Source organism: Cynoglossus semilaevis, chromosome 2 (assembly GCF_000523025.1).
Source record: "Cynoglossus semilaevis isolate Cse_v1.0 chromosome 2, Cse_v1.0, whole genome shotgun sequence".
Taxonomy (NCBI): Eukaryota; Metazoa; Chordata; class Actinopteri; order Pleuronectiformes; family Cynoglossidae; genus Cynoglossus; species Cynoglossus semilaevis.
The window spans coordinates 10,817,221-10,837,402 of record NC_024308.1 but is presented as its reverse complement, the minus strand read 5'-3'; the positions used below and the strand labels follow the sequence as shown (position 1 = coordinate 10,837,402).

Sequence of the window (20,182 nt, the reverse complement as noted above, 5' to 3'; positions counted from 1 at the left end):
CCAATAGACCGATGAGAAACTATGAAACGACCAATCAAAGTGCAGCAGCTGAGAGCCAACACTAGATAGAGCAAGTGGGTGGAGCTTAGCAGTGGCAGGGCTGCAGCGGCGGCGGAGGCTCACTGATAGGGGCTGAAACCAGAGAGAAACTGATGGTAAGAATAAAAAACACACTGCATATGTTTAAACGTCGTCACACTCAACACATAGCTCAATTTTTTCTCACAAAACTCCAGGTGTCTATTGTTTTTTCAGCTGTTGTACGATATTTTCTCTACAGTCGCATGTTGGCTATGTTAGCAATTCCAGCTATCAGTGTTGTGTTTCTGAGCTGTAGCTAAAGGATGTCAGCGAAAATAATCTGATACCGATGTGATTTACGAATAATAATTTTGTACGTAACTATACCGTTTAAATGTCCTTAAGTTTTCTCATTCTTCTTTTGTTTATTTGTGTTATGGTTTATCAGTCGTTGGAATAATCAAAAAACAAACAAACAAAATTTACAAAAAACAAATTAAATCAGGAAAAAAATGCTTAGATTTTCCTGAACAATAACTCTTGTTCTGAAAAAGTCTTAAATATTTACACCAAGAAACAACTTGTCCACTTCTAAAATAGCATTGACAAAGATAGACATAACTTTAAAACTTGTGACCGATTAAATATAAATAAATGTTAATTTAACAACGAACTCACACGACTGTGCAGTGCCCAGGTATGCTTTACAAAACTAAACTTCATCAGGATCAACAACAATTAAACATGAATGGTTACTTAACTGCTGCTGCTCAGTAAAAACAATGAAATAATTTCGATTTTTCTACTTTTGTTCTGCTTTTGCAGAGCCAGCAGGTGGAGCCGCTCATCCCTGTGACATGGATAAGTACGAAAAGGTGAAGAAGATTGGAGAGGGCTCCTTTGGAAAAGCCATACTGGTCAAATGTAAAGAAGATGGACGTCATTACATCATTAAGGAGATTAGCATCTCTGGAGTAAGCTGCTGTCTCCTCTAATGTACTCTTAGACTAAAGTTACTTCAAAAACCTAGGTGATTATTTTACCAGCACAAAATCAAATCATTATTTCACTGAGCTATTCGGTTTTTCAGATGCCGACCCGAGAGAGACAGGAGTCTCGAAAAGAAGTGGCTCTTTTAGCCAAAATGAGTCACCCCAACATTGTCCAGTACAAGGAGTCCTTTCAAGGTAAGTTGATCACCTACAGAACACCAGAAGAAGACAGAACCGTCGAGGAAATGTTGTGAACAACTTCCTGTTGAACACTGAATAAATCATGAAGACGTGGTATCTCTGCAGAAGCAGGCTGTCTCTACATTGTGATGGATTACTGTGAAGGTGGAGATCTGTTCAAGAAGATCAACTCACAGAAGGGGGTTCTCTTCTCAGAGGAGCAGGTGAGATTGGAAGGAACTGGAACTATTTCTCCAAGTCAGTTTGTTTTCAATCTAAAACTTTAGGATTAAATTAAAAATACATTTCTAATATATAATAAAAGCAGCCAACCGATATTATCGACCCAATATTAGCACATTTTGTAATATCTGTAAGAATTGTTATTGATTTTTCCTCTGATATTGAAAACCCAATAATGCAATGCCTTGGTTCTGCCAAATGATGTGTGCTCTAAAAATAGTTCAATGCCCCGGTGACAGCATCATGGGCTGATATCAGAGATTGGCAAAAAGTTAATATCGGACATCCATAATAAATATGCATTTAAAATGGACACGTTTGACAGAATGAATAATTAATTCACTGTGTAACACACCATGACATTTACTAAAACATTTATCTCTAAACACACTACACACCTGGTGTTTCCAGTTATAAAAACACCTTATTAACATGAACTGAACGGATCAAAACCTGGAAAGACATGAAGCCGAGTTTGAAAGTGCTTGAAAATGTCTGTGTACCTTAAATATTCTTATTTAATGTTTGTCTGCTCTCATTAAAGTACATATTGATTTTCACTACTGAACTCAATACTCTTCATAGTTCTTATGGGTGAAATGTATTCTGGACTGAATGATGCAGAAAACAACAAATCATGATTTAAATACAATTTAAAAAAACATTTTATATTAGGATTATTTCTTTAAATAGAAAAAAATATGTGCCTTGGGCCATGTTGTCATATTTTATATTGTTATATTGCCTTTCATTTTTCTGTTAATAGTATTATGGTCTGGTCTTTGAAAACCACGGCCACTCCTGTATTTCTTTTTCTTCATTTATTCTCTGTTTTTATGAACTGCTGTGTTTTGATTGGACATCACTTTTGTTGCTCCGTCTCCTCCTCTGCTCAGATCCTGGACTGGTTCGTTCAGATCTGCCTGGCCCTGAAACATGTCCATGACAGAAAAATCCTGCACAGAGACATTAAATCTCAGGTATTTACTCACACAGGCTGGAGCCACGGCACCTTCACTCCACCTGTGGTGGATGTGTCCATTCATTCATCTGTTCCTGTTTTCTCAGAACATATTTCTGACCAAAGACGGAACCGTTCAGTTAGGCGACTTTGGCATAGCCAGGGTCCTGAACAGGTCAGTGTGGGATTCATCTGCACACATCTCTGTAAAGCCTAGGTTTCAGTTGACTCTTCTGGCCTTTTTTTTCTATAGCACAGTAGAACTGGCCAGAACATGCATCGGTACTCCCTACTACCTGTCACCAGAGATCTGTGAGAACAAACCATACAACAACAAAAGGTAAAAATAAAATCATACTATACTGGTCCCAGGACTCTCTGCTCTCTGACAGGCGTGCTAACCACTACACTATAGAAAAAAATGAATTCTGAGGATGTGTGTTCTACTGGTTCCGCTGATGATGATAGATATTTGAAGAAGAAAAGACTCACATTATAATGTCTTCACCTTTTCACAACTATGATCATGTAAAATTATGTCTTATCTCTCCCACTGTGAGAGACTGATACTGTAAGTTTGTAAACCACTAACTCTACCATCTCATAGTCTATAGAGAAAATATGATTCACTGCTGCCTCCCGTGGTTAGTTTGTGTCACTTGGGTAGATCATAACAAAGCAATCAGTCAACAAATTATGTTTGTCAGAATCACTGATTTTCTCTATGAACTCTTTGTAACTCCATGTACTTGATTTTCATTTTTTTTACTGTGAACATACAAGTGTTGTTAAGCTTTCCCAGAATCCTCCTCTGTCTGATCCACCTGCACCTCCTCTCTCTCCTCTGGTCCTCCCACTGTCCCTCTTCCTGCAGTGATATTTGGGCCTTAGGCTGTGTCCTGTATGAAATGTGCACACTAAAGCATGCTGTAAGTATTTACTCTCATCTTTTAATGACCACTCATTGATGTAATACACACAATTAACCAGCAGGGCAGAGAGAGTCCCAGAATGGCGTGTGTTGTCTTTGTCAGCTTTCATGGTTTCTAACCAGATCTTATACACAACAGAAATCCTTGCTGCTAATCTTTACTCTTGGACCCATGTTTGTTCTCAGTTTGAGGCTGGGAACATGAAGAACCTGGTGCTGAAGATCATCCGTGGCTCCTATCCCCCCGTCTCCGTCCACTATTCCCAGGAACTGCGCTCTCTGCTGGCACAGCTCTTCAAACGCAATCCCAGAGAGCGGCCGTCCGTCAGCAGTGTTTTGGACATTCCATTCTTGTCCACCAGGATCCAGAAGTTTCTCACACCACAGGTGAAGACAGACTCTCAGTCTGGGGCAGACTCTAGATGAGACCTGAGAGTGGGCATGAGTGGACTGACTGTCTTTTCTTGTCTCCTGACTCCAGCTCATTGCTCAGGAATTCCAACATTCTTTTCAACACAGACAGCCCAAAGTCAGTGAGTCCCACGGACCAACAGGTGAGATGTTCAACTAGAACCTACACCTGGACCACTGGTCCTCGTCTCCACCTGAGGAAGACTGACTGTTGTTACATCTCTTTTTCTCTTCTTCCTCCACCGTCCAGCCAAACGTCCTCCTCCAGGGTGCTCCCCACTCCCTCCAGCCCAGAAGATCACCAAACCAGCTGCCAAGTACGGAGTGCCTTTGACTGTGAGGAAGGTGTCGGACGCGGCCAAGAAGCCTGTGGAGAGGAGAGCACTGCTCAAACACAAAGCGGTCAGTGAACTGGGCCGGATCCTCCATATTGGACCAGAATCAGAAAAGTCTTAAAGTCCTGACACAGTGGTCCCTCCTCAGATGATGTGGTCTGATTCATGGCCGTGTCTTATACTAAACTAACAAGTGTTTTAAGCTGATGATTTGACTTCCAATGGTTAAGGTTTGTACAGATGTTCTCTGGTGTTCTAGGCCAGACCACTAGTCCAGACCACTCTTTGGTATCTGATGTTAGTCTAGACTGGATGAGCAGTATGTCAGAGGCTTCTTCCATCTGTGTTTGTTGGTTTGAGTGTGTCTTTACATGGTGGTGTGTGTCAGCTACCTCTGAACCCCAGTGTCATATGTCGCTCAGGCTCCTCCCCCCGCAGCCTCCAAACGACGAGAGGACGAGGAGGAGAGGAGACAACACGAGGTACAGCTGAGAGGCCGACAGAAGCTGACTGTCAAACACACACGCACGCACACACATGCATATAAGAAGCTCTCTATATTTACTTATTTATGTGTGTGTGTTCCAGCCCCGTAGCCCCCATCCTCCTTCTCTGCCATTGTTTTTGATCTAGGGAAGGAAATTCAAACTTTTGAATTTGAAGTTTTTGATCCTTTTATATTTGATCATTGAATTCTGACAGTGTTGGATGAAAACTAGCTCCCTGTGGCTAACCTTTAGCTATTCCCCACTTGACTTGGTTATCTTCACTCTGGGTGGTGTCATCTTGTATTTCCCTTCCTAAATCTTGACCCTTGGCTCTGCCCTCTAACCCTGACCCTTGTATGACCTCTGACCCTGGCCTGATCCTTCTCCCAACCAGTGTTCCGCCTGTTCTTCTGCCTGTTTTTTCCCTTCTGTCCTGCTGCCTGACTGGAGGCAGAGAGTCCTTTTACCACAGAGTCTTTTTTCTTGTTGACCTCACTCCTGTGCCTTAGGGTTGTTCTTCATGCTTTTGACCCCGATGCAGGAGGGGGTGAGAAAGAAGAGGATGGAGCTGATAGAGAAGGAGAGGAAACAGAGAGAGCAGGTGAGAAGAGCAGCCATGTGTCCTCTGACCTCTGACCTGTCTCTATGGTCCATGTGTCCTCTGACCTGTCTCTGTCACATGTCCTTCTTCAGATGTTCTTGTTGAGAGCAGAGCAGATGAAGAGATACGAGAAGGAGAAGGTGAACATTCACTCATATGTTTGATGACACAAATATTGAGAAGTTTAACATCACTGTCACCTTCTTCAGATCAGTCGTATAAACCAGGCTCGAGAACAAGGCTGGAAACACGTCCTGAGTTCAAGTGGAGGCAGCAGTCCAGAGAAGAAGGTACCTAGGTCTCTATGTCGGTTCTAGACTGGACTGATCAGAAAGTGAAACATTTAAAACAAGTCTAAAGATCGTCAAGGTCACTGTGACCCAAACAGTGACCAGCACATACAGTGTTCCCTCTTTATATGGTTCTCCTTTCGCTCCCTCGGTACATCTGGGATTTTATTTTTAATCCGTTCGTTATTTTACAGTAATTTTTAAAAATATTTTCATTATTTTCATGATAAAAAACATTTTCTAACCTAAACCTGGCTTTCATATAAGTCCTTTGTTCACTTGATTACTCCATTTGCGCTCACCTGCGTCCAGGGCTGCACCTGCGTCGCTACTCCCGTGCTCTCCCTCCTGCAGCTGAGTGCTTACCTCCGCCGTTTTGTGTATTTAACTTATTTACGTAATATGCATGTCTTATATTTCCATTCTACAACTCTACTGTGTATATAACTGTGGGAAACGGTAATACAGTCTAACAGTGTGGGGGAGGTTTGTAAAGGGGAAATACTTAGGTAATAATATGAAAACTATCTCGCTCCTACTTCTTAGAGTTTCCCTTTTCGTGGTGGGTCTTGGAATGCTACTGCAATAGGAGAGGAATCACTGTACACTATAAGCTGATCGTCTCCCCTCTGACCTTTTTAAAGACTTTTATTTTGACAGGACTCTTCAGGTGTCAACAAGTTCAAGTCAAGTTAATTCAAACTTCCCGGTGGTCTGTGCTCAGGTCAGTCTTCTCCTCAGTGTTTTGCAGGTGTGCGACACAGGGCTGCTCGTCCTGGTCCCTCTGTACCAGCCTACGCTCAGGGTCCAGGTCCATCCCAGGTATCAAGCCAAAGCCCGTACGATTCCTACCAGGCCGGTCTGGACCAAACATCTAAACCACAGTCCAAAGACCTCGGCAGAGATGGACCTTCACCAGCTCCAGCGAGTCCCAGACGGTAAGACTGATCCTGTCCCCGTGTCTGAGTCCACACTCTGGGAAAATGTTGACATCGTTATCAGGGGGGGCTGCATACTGCATAACTAATACTGCAACCTGAAGTAGCAGTACTGACCCTGAGAACAGCACTGACCTTCAATCGTTGTATCTATTAAACCTGGCACTGCGTGTGTGTGTGTGTGTGTGTTATTAGGGTACCAGTTTCTGTTGGAACAGTGCAACCCCACGGACCGACCTACCATCTAAGTCATGATGTGATCAAGAGAGAACTCCAGAGGCTGCAGTACGTCACTGTCCAGGCCCGTATCAGTAGGTCAGTTCAGTACTGATGTTGTCCAAGGAGCACAAAATGCTTTAGTACTTTAGTACTACAGACTACAGACTTTAATTAGGGCAAGATAGACTTTGAATACAGAAGTTTGAGTGACAAACACTGTATGGTGTTCCTTGGGGTCAACCACTCTGCCTCCTACAGGAGTTTATCATAACACACACTCTTCACAGTTTCTCTGATAATTCTATTAATGTCAAATCTTCTTCTGAGTGTGTTTGCCTTACAGCTTACAGTAAAAAGCCATTTCCTGTTTATGACCCCCTCCTCTCCCCTTGTCTCACCCCTTCCTCTCCATGTGACTGTTTTCAGACAGAAAGGTCAGATGGCTGCAGATAGAGCCAATCAAGTGGAGGAGTTTCTACAGCGTAAGAGAGAAGCCATGCTCAACAAAGTCCGTGCTGAGGGACAGTTGGTATGACCTTTGACTTGACTTGACCTTACTCTGCAGTGTCCAGGTGTAAGGGGCTAGGAGACCTGGAACACTGATCTTGAAAGTTATTGAAAGAGCCTTGAACTGTTGACTTTACATGTTAATGTTGGAATGAGGTGGTGATTGGAGGGGGCTGGTCATGTGACCGCTGTGGCCAATGTTGCTAAAATTGAACAATGTAAACAGGGAACTCGCCAGAGCCTGGCTGCCATCTTTATGACTCGGACTGGGTCTGTTCAGTACAGGAGACCCAGAGTGGACAAAGAGGAGGAGGTAGGAGCTCAGGCTCAAACCCTCAACCCTGCCCATGGCATGAGTCATGTTCCATAATTCCCATAATGCACCACAGCAGCTTACCCAGCACCCAGCCTGCCATTCATTTGTCCTGTTCCATTTCTGTAATTAACAGTAATTATTGCTCTCATATGTTTTGATTTTATTTTTATTTTTATGTTTTAATCCTAAACTTTTGAGTTTTAAATGTAACACCTTACAAATGATGACTTTAAAGGGACAATCCAGGGCTTTTCAAGTGTGGTTGCAGCAGGTGATAACATATTAAATTTAAAAAAAAAATAAAGTTTGTGGACCAGACAAGAGCTACTGGTCTACTGCTGCCTTCTGTCGTCAGTTTGTGTCACTGATCCATTTACTCCAGACAGTGACCAGTTGTTGACCAGACAACTTGACACTTGTAGGAGAATAAGACCTTCAGAGGTTTTGTTGTTAAGGTCTGTTGTCCAGAGACATGAAGCCATGAAGATATTTCTAGACTTGATGTAGATTGAGTTTCCTTGGTTTTTTTCCAGAGGTTCTACACAACCACACTGAAAACCAGAGCAGACCTTTAAAGATCTCGGTCCTGAACGTCCACCTTTAATCCTGCTTTTTGTTGAATGACAATTATTTGCCTTTGTTTTAAGTTTGAATGTGTCTGCAGGTGTCAGTGTTGCCCCCGATCTGTCTGTTTACTGTACAGTGTGTGACATTTCTGTGTCTTGGTTCCAGGAGTACTTGAAGAAACTGCGTCAGATCCGTTTACTGAACTTCAATGAACGTCAGCAGATCAGAGCTCGACTCAGAGGAGAGAAGGTTTGTGCCCCCAAACCCTCGGGCCCTCCTTGGCCCTCCCCCCTCTATCTTTTGACCAACATCAAAGCCTTTTTTGAACTTGTACCTTTCTGTGGTTTCTGTTGCAGGTGGACAGTGATGGCTCCGACAGTCCGGAGTCCAGCGAGGAGGCAGAGTTAAGGAGGAAGAAGATTGAGGCTGTCAAGGTGAGGTTTGGTACTCCTCCCCCCGTGTGACCACAGCTGTATGACAGAAACACACAAACAACACAGTTCCTGTGTTGCTGTGTTCACTGAGTACTGTAGTCACTGAGTACTGTAGTCACTGAGTACTGTGGTCACTGAGTACTCTGGTCACTGAGTACTCTCTGTGTCATGTGATTCAGGCTCAGGCCAACGCTCGTGCTGCTGTTCTGAAGGAGCAGCTGGAGAAGAAGAGGAGGGAGGCCTACGAGAGGGAGAAGAAAGCCTGGGAGGAACATGTGAGATCATTACATTCTCTGTCTTCATCAGTCCAGACTGGTTGACTGTCCACTGGATGAGATTGAGAAGTCTTAGGTGACAGGAGATACCTGAGTGATGAGTCAAGTGTACATGCTCTACTTCACCTGTGTGTTTTGGCAGCTTGCAGCTCGAGGGTTGAAGGTTGGCATGATTGCAGCCACACCTGCAGCAGCTCCTGTCTCCTCCTCGTCCGAGAGTCCTCCTCCTCAGACAGAGACTGTGGTAACAGCTGTAGCATCCACTCCACCCAAACCCTCCACCCCAGACATATCCATGACTGCTGCCCTGAAGAACGTGGGAGTGGTCAGTGTCCTTGTCCTTTCTCTCTTCACCCTGTAGTTTTTTCTTTCTAACATTTTTTCTGCCTGGTTGTTTTGACAGATGACTCCTCCCAAACTAACCACCCATCTGACTGAGACGTCTTCGGGTGTCCAGGTGAGAGAACTACCCCACACTGAAGACGCAGTTACACATCAGAGTGTGATTGACAGGTGCTACTGTCCAATAGGAGCCCTGTATGTGTGTGTTGCCCCAGGGTCTCATTAACAGGAAGTACATCCTTAATCAACGTTAGAAAATTAATGGCCTCCCCTTAAAATTTATTAGTGTTAGTTTGTTTTTCTGAACTTAATTGATATTTTTTTCTGTTCTGACTCTTAGAGTGGAATGATAAATGAATGTCTATAACTTTTATCCTCACAGACTGAGAAGAAGCAGATTCTGCATCGACTCAACCAGAACCTGAAAGGACAGGGTCCAGTGGAGTCACTCCCTCCTCCTGCTCCTCCTCCGACCGAACCAGGCCCTGCTCCTCCGCAGAACCAGTCTGACACGGAGAACCAGCCCTCTTCTAACGACGACAGGAGGAAGTGGGATGCAGCAGGACTGCCAGTACTTCCTGTTGCTCAGGAAACACTCGCAGGAATGTGTGAAACAACACACGGTAAGAAGGTCGCAGTGTGAGGTCAAAGTTCAGCCACATTCTTTAAAAAGGTTCCTATAAATCAGTGGTTCTCAATTATTGTCATGCCTCCCCTTGGGGACAGAAATGTTTTCACGCACCTCCGCCCCTGCGAAGTGAAATATTATTGACAACCTGATAACGTGTATATTTAATCTGTACAAATCACTGTATGAGGTGCTGCCACCTAGTGACTAGAGGCTTGTTATCATTCAAGCATTACAGCAGTGGTACACTTATGTCCTGTGTGCCATATTTCATTGGAAGCCTGTCACGCCCTCCTCACCGCTGGGGCTCAGCCCCTCCATTTGAGAAGAACTGTTACAAATGAAGAGCTGCAGACAATTGTAGTAACAGACTTTTTCTCCCCAACAGCCACCCCTCTGTCAGTGCAAGACAGACCGCCCTCTGGTGGCGACAGGAAGAAGTGGGAGGCTGGAGTTCCACTCATCGTCCCTGTGGCTCAGCAGACTCTGGAGGAAACCTGCTTCACCACCATGGGTGTGTGGTCCACATCTGAGAAGAGTTTAGATTAGTTTCACTGAGAATACTGAAGACTATGATTATTCAGGATCTAGTGAAATGTTGTGTGTATTACTACATGATCAGAGTACATGTCACAGTACTGTTTTTCAAGATTGTTCTCAACAACATTGAGGTGGTTTTTCTTGAAGCGTAATTGCTGAGTGTGGGTGTGTGTTGTGGGGTTGAGGGGGGGTTGCCTCCCTGTGAGTAGGAGACAAACCCTTGAGCCTGGCTGCAGAGTGAATCTGATGTGATCATAGCCAACATAGAAAGTCAGAGTTTTCTTCCCTCCAAGGAGGGGGAGGGGGGACTGGTGCACAGCTGATCAGTGTGTTTGTCTCTCAGAGGAAACGTCAGGGGTCATCCAGCTGCAGCAGGAGGCTCAGAGGAAGGTGTGGCCATCCAGCCCAGATTCTCAGGTCCTGAAGCTCCTCAAGGAGGCAGAGCTGCAGCCTCTTACTCAACAGCTGGAGGAGTTGACCATGGTTCAGGGTTAGTTAGATCCTGGTTCTAACTCCACTGGTCCTAACACTTGTCAACATTGTCCTGATGGTAATGTCCTCCTCTGAGCAGATGATTGTAACTGGTCTCCAGCACCTGACCAAGATCCAGCCTCTCAGCCCAAACCACCTGCAGCTCAGGAGACATCTGTGACGGTCAACGGAGAGACTGCTTCGCTGACCTTTGACCTCACACAGACTCAGGGTGTGTCAGACTTCCATCTGAGAGCAGCTGAAGTTCTCTGACATATTTTCAGTTTGACAGTATTGACAGTTGATTGCTGTGGTTTGATGTCAGATCCAGCAGATGTGGAGTCTTTGGTTTTAGATGAGACGCCCAAACAGGACTGCCCGCCCCCTGCTGGTGTTCAACTGGCGTGGAAGGAGGAGGAAGAAGATGAGGACAAGCAGGAGCTGGCGGTCCAGCAGCCACTGTGAATATTCTTTTGTTTATTTTTTACTTGTGTTCAAAGAATGTTTAAGTTGTTTTTTTATTACTGTGAACTAAAATCACTGATTTTCTCTCTGGACTTTGGTGTGAGTGTCAGCCAACTTCACCAACTATTTTTCTGTAACTTTAATCTTTCCTCCAGGCCACCAGAGGGCGATAGCAGCGCCACAGTCAACAAAGAGGGTGAAAAATGTGCAAAGAAACAAGCAGAGACCTCTGGTGAGAGACGATCAGATCTAAAAACTTTTTTTTTTCTTATTAATATTTAACTTAACTCCTCCTCTGTGTCTCCGCAGCAGCGGCTCAGTGGGAGGAGCCTCTCTTCGTCAAGCTCTGCTCTCCCGTCCACAGGCGTACCGCCGCCCTTGCCGCCCTCTCGGCTCAGTCCTCGGTGGAGGACTCCTCGTCCTCTCTGACATCACGCTCTCGCTCCGTCTCCCCTCTGCGCTCCAAACCTCACAGCTCGCTCCTCATTGGTCTGTCCCAAGGCATGTTTGATGCCAATAATCCAAAGGTAATGCCCCGCCCCAGAGTCTGCACTAGTGTTTTTATAAAAGTTAATGAACCGACAGACATTTTAATTTTTTAGAAGAACTTTTTTTCTTTTAACAAAGAGCAGATGTTTATGACCTGCGACTCATCAAACAGGAAGTCAGTAAAATAAAAAGAGTTAGAGATATTTTTAAATTTGAATATGTTTGTGTTATATGACATAATGACAGTCTGTGATCTACCTCCACAGCCGAGGTCTGACCTCAGCTGAGTCAGCATGACTCCACTGAACCTTCCTGCGTCATCATTCTTTCTAAACTGTGACTGAGGTCATCCTCACACCCCTTCACCCCTTTTAATCCCCACAGATGCTGAGGACCTGCTCTCTGCCAGACCTCAGTCGACTCTTCAGTGCTCTCCAGGATTCTGCTGCAGCAGCTGAGGCTGATGTTCCTCCAGACAACAACATGGAAATGGAAGACCTGGAGGATGGAGCTAAGGAGGAAGAGGAGGAGCAGTCTGAGACTGAAGAGTAAGTCCACAGCTGAGTCAACTGTGAACACATGTTAGTTTGTACTCTCCAATGTCATCTTCTCTCAGGGCTTATGAAGATGAGGACCTGAGGAACATCAGAGCGTCCATGGAGCGTCTCCTGCAGGAGGACCAGGATGTGATGCGGGACACTCCAGAGGAGGGAGCAGGAGATTTCAACGGAAATGCATCGGTTTTAAATGAAGTCACTCCTGACATAGACCAAGACAACAATCTGATGAATGTAGATGAAGACGATGATGAAGATGTGGAGGAGGAAGAAGATGAGGAGGCAGATGAGGAGGAGGAGGAGGAGGAAGAATGCTCCAATGGAAGTCCTGGAGATGAGGAGGTGGGAGAGCCGCTGTCCAATGGTATGGAAGGAGAGAACCACAGTAACTGCCCCATTAATGAAGAGTGGCATTCAGGTGAGGACAAGACTGGACTGACCAGTCCATCAGTTAGTTAAAAAACCTGGGCAACTGAGTCGTCAACTTATGTTAGCATCTTTACAGAACTAATACTTCACTAAAGCCCAGATGGTTTACCACAACAGGAGTTCAGGAAACACCAAACCTCATAGAAAAATTCAGGGATTTTAGTTCAGACCAAAGTCCATAGAGAATATCAATTATTTTAGTTTGGTCCAAAGTGCGTAGCGAAAATCAGTGATTTTAGTTCAGACCAAAGTAGCTAAAATCACAGTTTGTTTTCTCTGTCCTTTCTTTTGGCTTTGTGAGTGTTAACTGTCGCTCTTTCCAAATTCTGGGTACCAGACAGCAGTGGAGAAGACCAGGGTGGAGACACTGGACATTATGACAGCATCTTCAGTCGTCTGGAAGAGCTGCGCTTCAACCTGGAGCAGCAGATGGGTTTTGAGAAGTTCATCCAGGCCTACAACAAGATCAAGGTGAGATGAAGGTCATTCATTCATCTCTGTCCGTGATGAATAAACGTCTACGTTTCACTCAAACCTTCAGGCTAACAAAAACAATGATGTTTGTTTGTCCTGATACTCAAGGCCATACATGAAGATGAAGACGAGAACATCGACCTGGGCTCCAGTCTGGTGCTGAGGATTCTGGGTACCGAGCATCAGCATTTGTATCCCAACATCCTCCATTTGGTGATGGCGGATGGAGTGTATCAAGAAGGTTAGCATATTTTCATTTTAATGGTAAGCTGAAATGTCTATGTTGGCATTGGATAATGTTTCGAAAAGCTGGGATAAAAGCTGAGTTCTGTTTCCCTCTCGTAGATAATAACGAGTCATGTTTCCCTCTCGTAGATAATGAAGACTGATGTTTCTTTTGGGATGAATCTCCTACCGATGACAATCGTCTCTTCCTTTGACGTCTTCCTCTGACACTTCCTCTCCTTTTGAAGGATCTATGCATGAAGTCTCCATATCCTCAACTGTGCACTTAAGTTAAAATGTGGAACTCAAGGAAGTGTTTAAAATGTTTGTGTGGACTCCATGTTCTCTTCAGTGTTCCTTCAGAGAGTGCATTATAAACGACAGTGTCGTCGTCATAACTGACCAAAGTTTACTGTTGAAGCAGCGTTTTCTGCTCATGTTGTTAATGATCAGCACAACTGAAACTAAACCACGTTTTCAGACTGGAGTCTGACTACGTCTGCTGCATCTCTGGAGCTGAGCTGTCATAAAAAAATTAATCATATTTGTTATCATTCATTCAAAAACATGTTGGTATATATTTTATTCAGAATTGAATGTTGTAGCAGCAGGGGGCGCTCAGAGCAGTCAGCCGTGACTCTGTTTGACCACCTGCTTTGCAAAAAACCCACATTATGCCTTTAACATCTTTGGTGACACACTGAAACCAGGATTTTCTCAGAACCAGAACAACATTTTTTGTAAACGTCAGGTGTCTCTGGTACGGAACATTTCATTTACTTTTCTTCACACTTTGAAATTAGTCATTTTTGTTTGTTGACAGTCACACTGTTGTTGTTTGTTGTTGTGGCCATATGACACTGTAGTATGGGACGTTTGACTTTTATGTAAATTATATAAACAATGAAAATAATATGATTTAAAATAAAATATTATTGAATATTTTTGTTTAAATAAAGGTTTTTGAAACGACTTTTGTGACGACGTACAAATAACTGACTTGGCTTATTATCATGAGTATATAATAAAAACGATAAATTAATTACGATTATTATAATACGGAACCACTGAAGGGACATGGGAAAGTAAATAAATAAATGAACGTTTCACGTGAGCACGGTATCGTCATCGACTTGAGTGAGTGAACGAACCTCTTGTTTGTTGACGTATAATCCCGTCCCTTTTATTCTGTGTCCTTCCAGCTGAAGCCACAGAGCTGGACAGATGACTGCAGCTGTTCTACAATAAATATAAAACTACTGACAGTAGGCAATTTTCAGGTTGCATTTGTAATGCCCATGTCCCTTTAGGGGCCCCGTATTATAATTATTATAAAAAAGATACATTTTATTCTGGTTGTAGTGACGATCTAGTAAGAATTCTGCCACCAGATGTCGCCTGTCACCCACTTTTTTTAATTTAGCCCCACTATTTTCTATAAATGATTAAATTTAAAGTAAATAAACTTCTATTGCCATTGCAATGATTAAATTTAAAGTAAATAAACTTATATTGCCATTGCTGCCCACATGGTGTATCTTCTTTTAAAATATGACTTTATATACTTATTTGATTTTACGACGTAAAATTTATATACTTATTTGATTTTACGACGTTTTCATGCATCAACACACGACAGGGAAGGCTATGAACAACATACATATGACATTTAATTGATACATTTAGTCACACGTTATCAATTTACCAAGTTTATAAATGAAAAAAAACAAAACAAAAACGAAATATTTTGCAATGAATACATTTTTTCGTATTACTTCGTTAGCTTCACACAGCAGACACGCCCTACTTACGCTGCCTTAATGATACCTTGGAATTTACAACTTTTTGAATGAAGCTCCATGAACAAACCCCTGAGCTGCACCTGTCTCTGCACCGGCAACAGAGACAAATACTATGAATGAGGTCCATCCAAGGTTGTTCTGAATTAGGGGAAGAAAAGGTATATTTTTCATTATTCTTCTCCTAAAACCACTGATCACTATTATATTAAACACATTAGTTTACCTTCATAGCAGAGCTCGGTCTGTTTTAGCGACAATAGTTTAATGTGAGAAATGATGAAGTAATCAAATATATAGATCACATTTTCCTTTTAACAAGGTGGCCTGGTTGTCGTACGATTTTCACTTATAATTTCCGACACTTTAAGAAGTTCCTGAAGCAGCCAGGCCCCGCCCCGTCGCTGCTGGTTTCCAACAGCAGTACTGAAGTAACAGCAGAGCCAACATGGCGCCCGCAGCGCTTACTCTTCCTCTCAGTTCTCCGTCCTCTCTCCATCTCTGTGTTGTATTTTAACTCATCACATATCGTATACACCCTTTGACGTATACACATCTTAAAAAACTAAACTAAGTATTATTTCTCCCCGGAAGTTTCCAGATAAGCGGCGCGTTCAGTCCGGAAGCCTCGTAACTAACGGAAACGTAAAATACGCCGAGGTGAAGAAAGTGAGAGAAAGCTGAGCGACAGGCGCAGGAGTGGTGATTGTGAGCAGGTAAGGCGGCTTTAAACTATATTCATACCATTAAAGTTTCTTTTAATGAGCTGCGAGGAAATAGAAATGTTGTTGGATAAACTTCTAATGCTCAAACACTAATGAACTGCGCCCCCCCCATCAAACCATGGGGCGATAAACAATACCGACGACAGCGTTCAAAATAAATGTCGCCTTTTTATTTTGAAGTTACAGAAATATTGGGAAGTTATGTCAGATTTAGCTTAGTTTGATATAAATAAATGTATTGTTTACCCTTTGTCTCTACGCGAAGTCTGAGTTTTTACTAGCTGTGGAAATAAACGATTGAGTCTCTAGTGCCTAAAAGGTGTCTGAAGTTATTGGTACCAGTAACTGAAACGGAAATGCACATAGTTCTAGCATGTGTTTAAAAGTCCCATGTACAACAAGTTAGACCCATATTTTCTGGTATTTTTTTTCTAATATTCTGCTGTGGTTCTGGTACTACTTCTGGTACACAGGTTGTAGTACAATGTTTGTATTTTTTAATCATATGGAGAGGTTTTGGTCCTCCTGTGGTGTGGAGGATCAAACTAAGATCACATTAGCCAGGTGTCTTCATCCACTCCTGGGAGAATCAGATTCACTTCACCTCTAATCCTCTGGTCTGTAAGCTAACAGTGGACCATGGAGCTGTAATGACATTAGGTCCATGTGGTGTGAGAGCCGTCCACCAGACTGTGTTTAATCTGAAGTCAAACACAGACTTACTGCCGGAAGAGAGTAGGAATACCAGGAAAACGGTTCTAGTCACTTCACCAAACACTAGCTTATAGTTAATAAAATCTACAGTAGCTTTAGTCTGTGACATCTACAGACCATTCATACAGGGGAACAAAGTCCGTAGAGAAAATCACTGATTTTAGCTCAAACCAAATAGAGAAAATCACTGATTTTAGCACCAAAGTCCGTAGAGAAAATCACTGATTTTAGCTCAAACCAAAGTCCGTAGAGAAAATCAGTGATTTTAGCCCAGACCAAAGGCCATAGAGAAAATACACAATTTTACCTCAGACCAAAGTCTATAGAGAAAATTTGCAGCAGCTGTTGTGGTCAGTTTGGTTCATTTGGATTGGACGAGCACCAATTTGGGTTTTGGAGCCACAGTTGGCAGATGTTATTGAACAGTACTGTCCAATATGAACAGAATTGTTCCCACAGAGTCCACTTGTGTTGTGTTCTTCGTTTAACTCTTTCCTTTCACTTAACAAACCTACTCAGATGTGACTGTTAACATGTTTGATCCATGTTCTGGTTTCCAGCTGATGCATTGCCATGGCCACAGCTGAGTGATGGCAGTGACATGACAGCACTGATCCTGGTTTTGGACCAAAAACCCACAGTTGCTGCTCTGTCATGTTCCTGTGCTGAAGTCTGGAGCAGAACCTTCAGAAAATGGACGAATCGGTTCTGTTGGATCTGCTGGAGTGTCCTGTTTGCCTAGAGCGTCTAGATGCCTCAGCTAAGGTCCTTCCCTGTCAGCACACCTTCTGCCGTCGCTGCCTGCAGGGCATTGTGGGTTCTAGAGGAGAACTACGATGTCCAGAGTGTCGGACATTGGTGGAGTGTGCCGTGGATGAACTTCCCAGTAACATCCTTCTTGTACGTCTACTGGATGGCATCAAACAGAGGCCACGCAACAGACCTGGCCCGGGAGCAACCGTCTGTACCAACGGTACCACATCTGGAGCTGTGGCCAGAGGTCATGGCAGAGACCAGGCTAACAACCGGGACCAAGGATCTTCAGGAGCACAACCTCAGAGAGCACAGACCAAGAGCAACCTGGTCAGGGTCAGTACTGTGTTTGTCTGTTTCTCTCACCAATGCTACTGTAGTACTACCTCAGGCTACTTCATCATGTAGTATAACCCTCAGTATATGTGGTTTATCAACCATCTGTCTGTACCCGACCTGGTCCTGGTCTAGACTCTGGTCCTGACCTTGGTACAGACAGATGGTTGTGGAGCTACTTCCTCATGGGCAGATCTGACCTGGAATCAGTTTCTCACACCTTTGACTTAGACGTTCCTGCAGGAGTTTTGTGACTCTGTCAGACCGAGGTTGTGATGTCATCGACTAGACCAGTGTCAGAATATCTGGTGGTCTCCAAAAATGTAGTTAGATATTTGAAAACAGCAGTTCACTTGAGTGAGTCTCCCTCCTCCTGGAGGAGGTGTAGGAGGAGAGAGAGAAGGAGGACATGCTCTGAGCTTCTGGGTTGGACCAGCGGAATGTCAGCTCTGATAATGTATCTGCTCAGTCATGCAGGTATGAAGATCAGAGAGAGGACGAGGGGGAGGTGTGTGTGTGTGTGTGGGGTGGTGACCTGCCTCATTTGCTCATTCTATCATCTTACAAAACTCCTGCTTATTTTCACATCACCCCCCTCGCCCCTCCTCTCCCCACTGCCTGAAAAGACTCTGTCTCTGGTGATTCCTACAAAGAAGAGAAGGAGGAGGAGGACACTTGAAACCACCGTCAGATTTTCACCTGTGTGTGTGTGTGGGCGGGGAGTGGCTCCCGCTGGTGACACAGAACATGAAAAGCTCTCAGTGGAGCAGGTGTGACTCGTTTAGAATATAAAAGCCAAAGATCAAAGTCGTGTCTGATCTGGCTCCAGGTTTTTGACAGGACTTCATTCGGACTCCGTCATCGGTCGACAACATCTCACTACACTGTAACTGAGTTCTACGCCCAAACGCACATCAGCATCGTAAGAGTGTTTTCTGTCAACAGGCTCTGACCACATGAGTTGCTGTTAGGCTAAAAGTTCGCCTGTGTGGCAGATGACTAAACGTTAGCCTAAACCAGACTGTCAGAGTTCTCCTGTCTCTGTGTGCTTTGGTGACCTTTAAACTGTTTTTTAACACAGTGATTCTCAACTGTTGTACATGTACCAATGCTGGTACTTGGTACGGGGTTTTGTTTCTGTTCTCCTCTGATCTGACCCACCGAATGTGTATATGTGTGTGTGTGTGTGTGTGTGTGTGTGTGGATACTGGAAACAGAATCTGATGACTGTTCAGGTTTCACTTTTTTCCATGTGTGATTGTGTGAGTCTCTGACTGCAGCAGTGTAATGTTTCACTGCACCACCGCACCTTCAACTGCAGCTCTGACACTCTTAAAGGACTGATGGGTTCTTGACGTGTGAACAAAGATCTGCTGTGGTCAACAGTGAAGGGCCTCAACAAACTCGAGCTGAAGTCATGTGATCATTGATCAGACGTGGATCATTGTTAGTGTGGACTTTGGTTCAGGGAGGGAAAAGTTTACAGTGTGATAAAGTGGAGTTCACTCGTGAAGAAAACCTGACGTTGGTCAAGTGTTTACAACTGCAGACAGAGACACAGCAGCTGCTGGTCCACTGCTGCCTCGTGTGGTCAGTTTGTGTCACATTAGTAATTTTAAACAAAGGATTTACAACAGTGAAGTCATTAGAACTCATTAGAACTCAGTGATTGAGCAGCAGTGGATCAACAGCTGCTGAGTCTGAGAGAGAAAATCACTGCTTTTCTCTGTGGACCCTGGAGCAGCGGCAGCAGCAGATGTTTGACTCTGGTGTTTCTTTGATGATCTCAGTATCATGGAGGTACTGTGGTCGTCTGGGCCTGATGACTCACCTCCTGGCTGGGTGCAGCGTTACATGGATGTTTTGTCTTCCTCTGACCCGCGGCCACTCATGTAACACAGTATTTGGTTCACGCTGATGGAGAACAGATAAGTCGCTGCTGCGGCATTCTTCTTTTTGTTATGAGAGTGATTAAAGCCTCTGGAGATGTCTGCCTGTGCTGAGGTCAGGGGTCAGGAGTCTGGTGTCAGAGGGAGGATGACTGTGGTTGTCTCTGGACCTCCTCACTGGTCTGAGTGCAGCCTGTGGTCCTCCAGACTGGAAGTGAAGCTTGTCTTACCGTCAGAGCTGTTCATTTTTAATGCTCTGTACATTAGCACCACCCAGAGTCTACACCGCAGTGAAACAGTCACAGCATCCCAAATTATTAAATGGTATTTATTAGTGATGCACCGAAATTATAATTCTTGTCCAAAACCAAAAATGAGGAAACCAAGGCCAAAATCTGAAAGACATTATCCTGCCAATTATTAGTACCTTTGAGTGTGAACTAAACCTCAATAAAATCAAGGCACCATGATTGCATAAATTAATAATTAATTGTCAAAAGTCTGCAAACAGACTCTGAGTGGACTTTTCACCCCCACTTGAAATTTCAGCATTACCCCCCCAAACTCCCCACTTGTTCTTTTTTGCTTCCTTTCTCCCTGTCACTCCCGTCAGCTCCCTCTTTCTCAGAAGACTGTT

General features: G+C 43.9%; 2 protein-coding genes across 5 annotated transcripts in view; both read left to right on the top strand.

The window, feature by feature from the left end:
* The first annotated feature begins 40 nt into the window (after nucleotides 1-40).
* On the top strand, nucleotides 41-14,301 carry nek1 (NIMA-related kinase 1). 4 transcript variants are annotated; one of them, XM_017031315.2, is made up of 36 exons: nucleotides 41-155; nucleotides 847-995; nucleotides 1,112-1,208; nucleotides 1,320-1,417; nucleotides 2,333-2,416; nucleotides 2,505-2,572; nucleotides 2,651-2,737; nucleotides 3,272-3,326; nucleotides 3,515-3,715; nucleotides 3,810-3,882; nucleotides 3,990-4,141; nucleotides 4,497-4,556; nucleotides 5,104-5,163; nucleotides 5,256-5,303; nucleotides 5,373-5,453; nucleotides 6,195-6,391; nucleotides 6,587-6,706; nucleotides 7,037-7,139; nucleotides 7,344-7,430; nucleotides 8,166-8,249; nucleotides 8,357-8,434; nucleotides 8,614-8,709; nucleotides 8,852-9,034; nucleotides 9,113-9,166; nucleotides 9,434-9,674; nucleotides 10,068-10,193; nucleotides 10,563-10,709; nucleotides 10,791-10,922; nucleotides 11,016-11,151; nucleotides 11,311-11,387; nucleotides 11,468-11,682; nucleotides 12,029-12,192; nucleotides 12,261-12,619; nucleotides 12,968-13,101; nucleotides 13,213-13,345; nucleotides 13,480-14,301. In XM_017031315.2, the coding sequence occupies exons 2-36, from the start codon at nucleotides 879-881 to the stop codon at nucleotides 13,491-13,493; spliced, it is 4,161 nt and encodes a 1,386-aa protein (XP_016886804.1). In that variant the 5' UTR covers nucleotides 41-155; nucleotides 847-878; the 3' UTR covers nucleotides 13,494-14,301. The 4 variants fall into 4 exon arrangements, with proteins under 4 accessions (XP_016886804.1, XP_016886802.1, XP_016886805.1 ...); XM_017031313.2 differs by having other exon boundaries at nucleotides 11,465-11,682; XM_017031316.2 differs by having other exon boundaries at nucleotides 11,465-11,682; nucleotides 13,213-13,368.
* Nucleotides 14,302-15,138: 837 nt separating this feature from the next.
* The window catches only part of sh3rf1 (SH3 domain containing ring finger 1), a 22,710-nt gene continuing 17,666 nt past the window's right edge, over nucleotides 15,139-20,182 (top strand). The window contains exons 1-2 of the mRNA XM_008337669.3: nucleotides 15,139-15,844; nucleotides 17,128-17,656. Of these exons, the coding sequence (XP_008335891.1) occupies nucleotides 17,261-17,656 (396 nt within the window). The 5' untranslated portion in view covers nucleotides 15,139-15,844; nucleotides 17,128-17,260. The remainder of the gene's footprint in view (nucleotides 15,845-17,127; nucleotides 17,657-20,182) is intronic.